Source organism: Euwallacea similis, unplaced genomic scaffold (assembly GCF_039881205.1).
Source record: "Euwallacea similis isolate ESF13 unplaced genomic scaffold, ESF131.1 scaffold_104, whole genome shotgun sequence".
NCBI lineage: Eukaryota > Metazoa > Arthropoda > Insecta > Coleoptera > Curculionidae > Euwallacea > Euwallacea similis.
The window spans coordinates 18,902-29,899 of NW_027098638.1; the positions used below are offsets into that span (position 1 = coordinate 18,902).

A 10,998-nucleotide genomic window follows, 5' to 3' on the forward strand; every position below is an offset into this window, starting at 1 on the left:
TTCTGGATCTGATGGTGTCCTTCCTAATTTCTTCGACTTGGGAATTCCACCAGTACGGCTGGGTCAGGGTCTGACTCTCCGGGATGTCGTGGCTCTTCCGACAAGCCTTCTTCATCATCCTGACGATCTCTTCTCCTGTGTGAATCGGGTCACCGCTTAGTCTTTGCCTCGTTTCTAGAAGGCTCGCGAAAGCCTTTAGAAACGGGTCTTTGCTCAATTTCTTGCGCCGACCCGTAGGATCGTTTTTCCTTCTTTCCTTGGTGGAATTTCCCACTTCGAACAGGATGTGCTTGTGGGGGGAACACGGTTCGTTCCTCAAGACTTGCCAGTTCGCAGCTTGAGCTGCCAATCTCACGCTGACGAACGTGAGGTCTATGCACGACCACTGTCCCCGTCTGACGAACGTGGGTTCGCCGTTGTTCAGGACTGTCATATTCAGTCCTGCACACATCTGCGATAAGGCCGCTCCCCTGTAGTCCTCCATCTTCGACCCCCATTCTGGGGATTTGGCGTTGAAGTCTCCCAGGAGGATCCATTCCTTTCTCGCGTCGCTGATCTCTAATTGGATGGCATCCAGTCGTTGGAAGAATTGCTGTCTGGTGCAATTTGGCGAGATGTAGCAAGCTAGGATGTTGTATCCTTCTCCTTCCATTAGTACCGCGCCTTCTAGGCTCTTTGCTTTGGCCATTCTGACGGTCTTGTTTCTCACCAGAATTGCCACGTCTCCCAGCCGGTCCACGGTCCATCTGCGACTGTTCTCAACCAGGTGTCTATTCGGTTCGCTTGCTACGATCACGTCTACCTCTTGCTTGGCTGCTTCGAGATAAGCCATATCGTGCGCTTTCTTCGAGCGATCCGCGTTGATCTGTAGGAATCTGCAGTTTTGAAAGACTGCAGTGTTCATCTTTGGGCTAGTTGTAGCTGGGTAAATTTGCTAACCTAAGAGGGGCTAAAAACTTAAGGATTAAGGGTTAGAACTTAAAACTAAGAAAGCCTGAAAACTCTAGTGGTCGGCCTGACTAGCGGTCGAGACAACCCTTCCCTCAGATCCGGACTTTTCTGAGGGGACTCCGTCCTTGTGCTCGGCGGCCTTCTTGGCAAGATCCGCAGCTACCTGGGTTCGGTGCAGGTGTCTTTTCTCCTCTTCCTGGCGCTTTATCCTTCTCTCCTCCTTGGCCTGTGCTAGCGCCTCGCGGAATCTAGGGCATTTTCCGCTTCCTGCGTAGTGCCCTTTCTTGTTGCAGAGTATGCAAACACACTCTGCCTCCTTTTTTTTGCAGGACCTGCTGAGGTGGTCCTCCTTTCCGCATCGGAAGCAAGTTTTGCGCTTGTCCGCGTTCTTACATTGGGGCGTCCTATGATCGTACGCCCAGCAGCGGTTGCACTTGGCTATCTCCAAGTGTTCTTCTATCTTACACCTGGTCATCCCGATCCTGAGGGATCCGATCCTGACCATGTGTTCGGCGATCTTTTCGTCCAACCTGATGGTGACCGCTTGCTCCGATCTGGCATACGGCCTCAATTCCCCTACTTTCAGATCGTGTTCCTGGATTGATCCATTGGAGAAGTCCAGGATGGCTTCTACGACGTCTTCCTTGGTTACCGTCGCATCCAGTCTCTTGAGGACGATAGAAGATTTTTCACTTCTTTCTCTTAGGAGGCGGACGTTATCCTTGCCCATAGTTTTCCTGATGTCCTTTCCCAAGGACTCCAGGGCAGTCACGTTTTTGTCTAGGGTAATTACCAAATTACCCTCTCCATTCGTTCTTATGGACTTGATCTTGTCCGCGTCTCCGTTGTTGCCGACGCAAGTCCTGATCTTTTTGATCGCCGCTACTGGGGAGACCGACTCTTTTTTGCCTACAACGATGGCGTAGGTCGGGTGGCTTTTGGTCTTCTGGACCCTTACCGTTGGCTTGGAGGTCCCCGTCTTTTGTGGGGACTTTTCCCTTTGTCTACCCGGTTCCGTGAAGATCCGGATCTTCCTCTGAGGGTCCCTAAATAGGAATTGCACCAGTTTTTGGAACTTATCCGCGGACAGGTTCTTCACCTGGTGCAAAGCTAAGGCCTTCTCGGCTTTGGTTTCAGCTTCCAGCTTCGCCATGGCTTCGAAGATTCCTTCCTCGTCTTTGGGGAGCAGTGTCTTGTAGACCTTCACTGCTTGTCCTGCTTCTGTTTTGGGCTTGGGCTTCTTTGAGGAACCAATTGTCGTGGTGAGCTGGAGGAATTCCAAGTCCTCCATCTGGCTCAGCAATGGGAATTTGGCTAGGAATTCTTTCTGAATTCCATTTGCCATCTTCTGGTCTTCCTGGTCAACCAATACTGCCATTGATTCCTCAGGCTTGCCGTTTGTTAGGGGGGAACCCTGTACCAGCTCTGTGGTAGCGAAGATTTCTTTTCCCCACTTCTTTTCAGCTACTTGTTTCCAATCCTGGAAAGTAGTGCTGTGCGGAAGTACCGCCAGGGTGGATGGTTCTCCCGTCTGGGTAGTCATCTCTCTTGTTTCTGTAGTGGCTTGAATGGCCACTTCCCTAGTGGCGGGCTTCAAGCCGCTCTTTTTTGTTTTTTCCGGAAGGGCTTCGGTTTGGGTCGAGACGGTCGGCGCCTTCCCCTTCTTTTTTGCCTTCTTGGCTTCTTCCAAAAGGAAGCTTTTATTACGAAAAAGCTTCTTTGTCATCTGGCTTAGGCAGTGAACTTCCTCCTTGATGTCTCTCTTCGTATTGGTATTTTGCTGTATTAAAAAATACAGCTTCTTGCCGGAGTCATTAATTGACTCTATTAGCTGGGACAACTCCTCGTTGTTCATTCCTTTCTTAAGGAATCTACGGTTGGCAGCCGTCTTATTATCATCTGGGACCTCGTTGAAGTCCCGCTCGGAGTCCGATTCCGAAGAAGGATCGCTGCTACTTCGCGCAATTACTAGTGGGGCCCTTTTACGGGCACCCACTTCCCCGTCGCTATCAGACGACGACATAACGTTTTCTAAACCTAAGGAATAGCTCTAATTCCCAGGTTGGGTGCGGACCCGAATAAATCCCGCTTAACCCCGGTGGTTTCTTAACCACCAGGCTACGGTTGTTGGTAACTGGCGAAAGTTAAGTGCGAACTTAGCGATTATTTCAAATAATTAATTAAATGAAAAAATTCCGTTCCCAACCGGGAGCGAACCCAGTTCCCTTCCGATTACCAATATAAGTCGGTCGGTCACCAACCCACAAGGCTAAGGATATTCTTTAGAATAGTACACTAAAAAATTCCTATGTCTAATATTGGATTTTCTACATATTTAAAATAAATGAAAAAATCCAGGAACTAACCCGAGGTGCAAACCCGGTTCCGCCCTTTGCCAAGCGGATTGATAACCACTAGACTACGGATATGCCTATAGTAAATGTATTAAATCCGGCTCATATGCTACACTGGTGTGGTTTTTCTTTTAAAATAGTGAATTTAAAAGCTTTCCACCAGTCAACAATAAACAGAATTTAAACAGAAGCCCTATTATTAATAATTAAAGCGGAGATTAATCCTTACATGCAAGCTATATTCATATAATGACTTACCGCTTTTTTCCTTGCTTCTTTGCTTAATTCTGGAAATCCTGCTCCTGGTGGCCGTTCCCTAGGGTCCGTAGTGCCTTCCAGAAGGTAGAATTGTCCTCTTAAGCGTCCGGAAAACCCGGAAAAGTTCCAAAATTGTCTTTGCGTTTAACGGGTAAGAACGAAAACTCCCCTTTTATTCTCCCGCGCGGCGGCTCGTGTGATCTATTAGCGGCGGCTCGTGTGATCTATTAGCGGCGGCTCGTGTGATCTAAAATAGCACAAGAATTTCCCTAAATATTAAGGAAACTCAAATGTTTATGCACTTTCCGACACTGGGTAGTTGTAGGGGGTGGTACTACCCCCAACTGAGTTTTCGATTCGTGATTCTACGATCACTAGAACCAGTTTTTCCGATTTTTCCCGGAAAATTCACAGTTTTTTCGGCTTTTATTTTTCAACACACTGTTCCTTTAGATTTTCCGCGTCGTTTAAGACCCGGCTCGATATTTTCCGTCGATGTTTTCCGTCAATTTCGACCGTTTTCTTCGGAGCACAAAACACCTGCGATGTTGACTCTTTCGTTATCGGTTTGAAAACTGAAACGATCGTTTCTGACCGATTTCGCTCGTTTCTGCCTGTTTTAGTCATTTTGGCACGTTTTCATCAATTTGGTGCAATTTCAAGCCAAAAATAGACAGATTTGGCCGAAATAAGCCAAATCGGTCGATTTGAGCAAATTCCTGGATGAAACGATCGTTTCTGACCGATTTCGCTCGTTTCTGCCTGTTTTAGTCATTTTGGCACGTTTTCATCAATTTGGTGCAATTTCAAGCCAAAATAGACAGATTTGGCCGAAATAAGCCAAATCGGTCGATTTGAGCAAATTCCTGGATGAAACGATCGTTTCTGACCGATTTCGCTCGTTTCTGCTTGTTTTAGTCATTTTGGCACGTTTTCATCAATTTGGTGCAATTTCAAGCCAAAATAGACAGATTTGGCCGAAATAAGCCAAATCGGTCGATTTGAGCAAATTCAGAGATGAAACGATCGTTTCTGACCGATTTCGCTCGTTTCTGCTTGTTTTAGTCATTTTGGCACGTTTTCATCAATTTGGTGCAATTTGAATCCAAAATAGACAGATTTGGCCGAAATAAGCCAAATCGGTCGATTTGAGCAAATTCAGAGATGAAACGATCGTTTCTGACCGATTTCGCTCGTTTCTGCTTGTTTTAGTCATTTTGGCACGTTTTCATCAATTTGGTGCAATTTGAATCCAAAATAGACAGATTTGGCCGAAATAAGCCAAATCGGTCGATTTGAGCAAATTCCTGGATGAAACGATCGTTTCTGACCGATTTCGCTCGTTTCTGCCTGTTTTAGTCATTTTGGCACGTTTTCATCAATTTGGTGCAATTTCAAGCCAAAATAGACAGAATTGGCCGAAATAAGCCAAATCGGTCGATTTGAGCAAATTCAGAGATGAAACGATCGTTTCTGACCGATTTCGCTCGTTTCTGCTTGTTTTAGTCATTTTGGCACGTTTTCATCAATTTGGTGCAATTTGAATCCAAAATAGACAGATTTGGCCGAAAAAAGCCAAATCGGTCGATTTGAGCAAATTCCTGGATGAAACGATCGTTTCTGACCGATTTCGCTCGTTTCTGCCTGTTTTAGTCATTTTGGCACGTTTTCATCAATTTGGTGCAATTTCAAGCCAAAATAGACAGATTTGGCCGAAATAAGCCAAATCGGTCGATTTGAACAAATTCAGAGATGAAACGATCGTTTCTGACCGATTTCGCTCGTTTCTGCCTGTTTTAGTCATTTTGGCCCGTTTTCATCCATTTGGTTCTGTTTCCATCCAAAATAGACAGATTTGGCCGAAAAAAGCCAAATCGGTCGATTTGGGCAAATTCAGAGATGAAACGATCGTTTCTGACCGATTTCGCTCGTTTCTGCCTGTTTTAGTCAATTTGGCACGTTTTCATCCATTTGGTTCTGTTTCCATCCAAAATAGACAGATTTGGCCGAAATAAGCCAAATCGGCCGATTTGAGCAAATTCGTTGATGAAACGATCGTATCTGACCGATTTCGCTCGTTTCTGCCAGTTTTAGTCATTTTGGCCCGTTTTCATCCATTTGGTTCTGTTTCCATCCAAAATAGACAGATTTGGCCGAAATAAACCAAATCGGTCGATTTGAGCAAATTCCTTGATGAAACGATCGTTTCTGACCGATTTCGCTCGTTTCTGCCTGTTTTAGTCATTTTGGCACGTTTTCATCCATTTGGTTCTGTTTCCATCCAAAATAGACAGATTTGGCCGAAATAAGCCAAATCGGTCAATTTGAGCAAATTCAGAGATGAAACGATCATTTCTGACCGATTTCGCTCGTTTCCGCCTGTTTTAATCATTTTGGCACGTTTTCATCAATTTGGTGCAATTTGAATCCAAAATAGACAAATTTGGCCGAAATAAGCCAAATCGGTCGATTTGAGCAAATTCAGAGATGAAACGATCGTTTCTGACCGATTTCGCTCGTTTCTGCCTGTTTTAGTCATTTTGGCACGTTTTCATCAATTTGGTGCAATTTCAAGCCAAAATAGACAGATTTGGCCGAAATAAGCCAAATCGGTCGATTTGAGCAAATTCAGAGATGAAACGATCGTTTCTGACCGATTTCGCTCGTTTCTGCTTGTTTTAGTCATTTTGGCACGTTTTCATCCATTTGGTTCTGTTTCCATCCAAAATAGACAGATTTGGCCGAAATAAGCCAAATCGGTCGATTTGAGCAAATTCAGAGATGAAACGATCGTTTCTGACCGATCTCGCTCGTTTCTGCTTGTTTTAGTCATTTTGGCACGTTTTCATCAATTTGGTGCAATTTCAAGCCAAAATAGACAGATTTGGCCGAAATAAGCCAAATCGGTCGATTTGAGCAAATTCCTGGATGAAACGATCGTTTCTGACCGATTTCGCTCGTTTCTGCCTGTTTTAGTCATTTTGGCACGTTTTCATCAATTTGGTGCAATTTCAAGGCAAAATAGACAGATTTGGCCGAAATAAGCCAAATCTGTCGATTTGAGCAAATTCAGAGATGAAACGATCGTTTCTGACCGATTTCGCTCGTTTCTGCTTGTTTTAGTCATTTTGGCACGTTTTCATCAATTTGGTGCAATTTGAATCCAAAATAGACAGATTTGGCCGAAATAAGCCAAATCGGTCGATTTGAGCAAATTCCTGGATGAAACGATCGTTTCTGACCGATTTCGCTCGTTTCTGCTTGTTTTAGTCATTTTGGCACGTTTTCATCAATTTGGTGCAATTTCAAGCCAAAATAGACAGATTTGGCCGAAATAAGCCAAATCGGTCGATTTGAGCAAATTCAGAGATGAAACGATCGTTTCTGACCGATTTCGCTCGTTTCTGCTTGTTTTAGTCATTTTGGCACGTTTTCATCCATTTGGTTCTGTTTCCATCCAAAATAGACAGATTTGGCCGAAATAAGCCAAATCGGTCGATTTGAGCAAATTCAGAGATGAAACGATCGTTTCTGACCGATTTCGCTCGTTTCTGCTTGTTTTAGTCATTTTGGCACGTTTTCATCAATTTGGTGCAATTTGAATCCAAAATAGACAGATTTGGCCGAAATAAGCCAAATCGGTCGATTTGAGCAAATTCCTGGATGAAACGATCGTTTCTGACCGATTTCGCACGTTTCTGCCTGTTTTAGTCATTTTGGCACGTTTTCATCAATTTGGTGCAATTTCAAGCCAAAATAGACAGATTTGGCCGAAATAAGCCAAATCTGTCGATTTGAGCAAATTCAGAGATGAAACGATCGTTTCTGACCGATTTCGCTCGTTTCTGCTTGTTTTAGTCATTTTGGCACGTTTTCATCCATTTGGTTCTGTTTCCATCCAAAATAGACAGATTTGGCCGAAATAAGCCAAATCGGTCGATTTGAGCAAATTCAGAGATGAAACGATCGTTTCTGACCGATTTCGCTCGTTTCTGCTTGTTTTAGTCATTTTGGCACGTTTTCATCAATTTGGTGCAATTTGAATCCAAAATAGACAGATTTGGCCGAAATAAGCCAAATCGGTCGATTTGAGCAAATTCCTGGATGAAACGATCGTTTCTGACCGATTTCGCACGTTTCTGCCTGTTTTAGTCATTTTGGCACGTTTTCATCAATTTGGTGCAATTTCAAGCCAAAATAGACAGATTTGGCCGAAATAAGCCAAATCGGTCGATTTGAGCAAATTCAGAGATGAAACGATCGTTTCTGACCGATTTCGCTCGTTTCTGCTTGTTTTAGTCATTTTGGCACGTTTTCATCCATTTGGTTCTGTTTCCATCCAAAATAGACAGATTTGGCCGAAATAAGCCAAATCGGTCGATTTGAGCAAATTCAGAGATGAAACGATCGTTTCTGACCGATCTCGCTCGTTTCTGCTTGTTTTAGTCATTTTGGCACGTTTTCATCAATTTGGTGCAATTTCAAGCCAAAATAGACAGATTTGGCCGAAATAAGCCAAATCGGTCGATTTGAGCAAATTCCTGGATGAAACGATCGTTTCTGACCGATTTCGCTCGTTTCTGCCTGTTTTAGTCATTTTGGCACGTTTTCATCAATTTGGTGCAATTTCAAGCCAAAATAGACAGATTTGGCCGAAATAAGCCAAATCGGTCGATTTGAGCAAATTCAGAGATGAAACGATCGTTTCTGACCGATTTCGCTCGTTTCTGCTTGTTTTAGTCATTTTGGCACGTTTTCATCAATTTGGTGCAATTTGAATCCAAAATAGACAGATTTGGCCGAAATAAGCCAAATCGGTCGATTTGAGCAAATTCCTGGATGAAACGATCGTTTCTGACCGATTTCGCTCGTTTCTGCCTGTTTTAGTCATTTTGGCACGTTTTCATCCATTTGGTTCTGTTTCCATCCAAAATAGACAGATTTGGCCGAAATAAGCCAAATCGGTCAATTTGAGCAAATTCAGAGATGAAACGATCGTTTCTGACCGATTTCGCTCGTTTCTGCCTGTATTAATCATTTTGGCACGTTTTCATCAATTTAGTGCAATTTCAAGCCAAAATAGACAGATTTGGCCGAAATAAGCCAAATCGGTCGATTTGAGCAAATTCAGAGATGAAACGATCGTTTCTGACCTATTTCGCTCGTTTCTGCCTGTTTTAGTCATTTTGGCACGTTTTCATCAATTTGGTGCAATTTCAAGCCAAAATAGACAGATTTGGCCGAAATAAGCCAAATCGGTCGATTTGAGCAAATTCAGAGATGAAACGATCGTTTCTGACCAATTTCGCTCGTTTCTGCCTGTTTTAGTCATTTTGGCACGTTTTCATCCATTTGGTTCTGTTTCCATCCAAAATAGGCAGATTTGGCCGAAATAAGCCAAATCGGTCGATTTGAGCAAATTCCTGGATGAAACGATGGTTTCTGACCGATTTCGCTCGTTTCTGCCTGTTTTAGTCATTTTGGCACGTTTTCATCCATTTGGTTCTGTTTCCATCCAAAATAGGCAGATTTGGCCGAAATAAGCCAAATCGGTCGATTTGAGCAAATTCCTGGATGAAACGATCGTTTCTGACCGATTTCGCTCGTTTCTGCCTGTTTTAGTCATTTTGGCACGTTTTCATCAATTTGGTGCAATTTCAAGCCAAAATAGACAGAATTGGCCGAAATAAGCCAAATCGGTCGATTTGAGCAAATTCAGAGATGAAACGATCGTTTCTGACCGATTTCGCTCGTTTCTGCTTGTTTTAGTCATTTTGGCACGTTTTCATCAATTTGGTGCAATTTGAATCCAAAATAGACAGATTTGGCCGAAATAAGCCAAATCGGTCGATTTGAGCAAATTCAGAGATGAAACGATCGTTTCTGACCGATTTCGCTCGTTTCTGCCTGTATTAGTCATTTTGGCACGTTTTCATCAATTTGGTGCAATTTCAAGCCAAAATAGACAGATTTGGCCGAAATAAGCCAAATCGGTCGATTTGAGCAAATTCCTGGATGAAACGATCGTTTCTGACCGATTTCGCTCGTTTCTGCTTGTTTTAGTCATTTTGGCACGTTTTCATCCATTTGGTTCTGTTTCCATCCAAAATAGACAGATTTGGCCGAAATAAGCCAAATCGGTCGATTTGAGCAAATTCAGAGATGAAACGATCGTTTCTGACCGATTTTGCTCGTTTCTGCTTGTTTTAGTCATTTTGGCACGTTTTCATCAATTTGGTGCAATTTGAATCCAAAATAGACAGATTTGGCCGAAATAAGCCAAATCGGTCGATTTGAGCAAATTCAGAGATGAAACGATCGTTTCTGACCGATTTCGCTCGTTTCTGCTTGTTTTAGTCATTTTGGCACGTTTTCATCAATTTGGTGCAATTTGAATCCAAAATAGACAGATTTGGCCGAAATAAGCCAAATCGGTCGATTTGAGCAAATTCCTGGATGAAACGATCGTTTCTGAACGATTTCGCTCGTTTCTGCCTGTTTTAGTCATTTTGGCACGTTTTCATCAATTTGGTGCATTTTCAAGCCAAAATAGACAGATTTGGCCGAAATAAGCCAAATCTGTCGATTTGAGCAAATTCAGAGATGAAACGATCGTTTCTGACCGATTTCGCTCGTTTCTGCTTGTTTTAGTCATTTTGGCACGTTTTCATCAATTTGGTGCAATTTGAATCCAAAATAGACAGATTTGGCCGAAATAAGCCAAATCGGTCGATTTGAGCAAATTCAGAGATGAAACGATCGTTTCTGACCGATTTCGCTCGTTTCTGCTTGTTTTAGTCATTTTGGCACGTTTTCATCCATTTGGTTCTGTTTCCATCCAAAATAGACAGATTTGGCCGAAATAAGCCAAATCGGTCGATTTGAGCAAATTCAGAGATGAAACGATCGTTTCTGACCGATTTCGCTCGTTTCTGCTTGTTTTAGTCATTTTGGCACGTTTTCATCCATTTGGTTCTGTTTCCATCCAAAATAGACAGATTTGGCCGAAATATGCCAAATCGGTCGATTTGAGCAAATTCAGAGATGAAACGATCGTTTCTGACCGATTTCGCTCGTTTCTGCTTGTTTTAGTCATTTTGGCACGTTTTCATCAATTTGGTGCAATTTGAATCCAAAATAGACAGATTTGGCCGAAATAAGCCAAATCGGTCGATTTGAGCAAATTCCTGGATGAAACGATCGTTTCTGACCGATTTCGCTCGTTTCTGCCTGTTTTAGTCATTTTGGCACGTTTTCATCAATTTGGTGCAATTTCAAGCCAAAATAGACAGATTTGCCCGAAATAAGCCAAATCGGTCGATTTGAGCAAATTCCTGGATGAAACGATCGTTTCTGACCGATTTCGCTCGTTTCTGCTTGTTTTAGTCATTTTGGCACGTTTTCATCAATTTGGTGCAATTTCAAGCCAAAATAA

General features: G+C 43.0%; 1 protein-coding gene across 1 annotated transcript; it reads right to left on the reverse strand.

The window, feature by feature from the left end:
• Positions 1-1,003: 1,003 nt before the first annotated feature.
• LOC136418820 (calponin homology domain-containing protein DDB_G0272472-like) lies at positions 1,004-2,974 on the reverse strand. Its single transcript, XM_066405049.1, has one exon. It carries the CDS (start codon positions 2,972-2,974, stop codon positions 1,004-1,006), a length of 1,971 nt encoding a protein of 656 aa, XP_066261146.1.
• Positions 2,975-10,998: the final 8,024 nt, after the last annotated feature.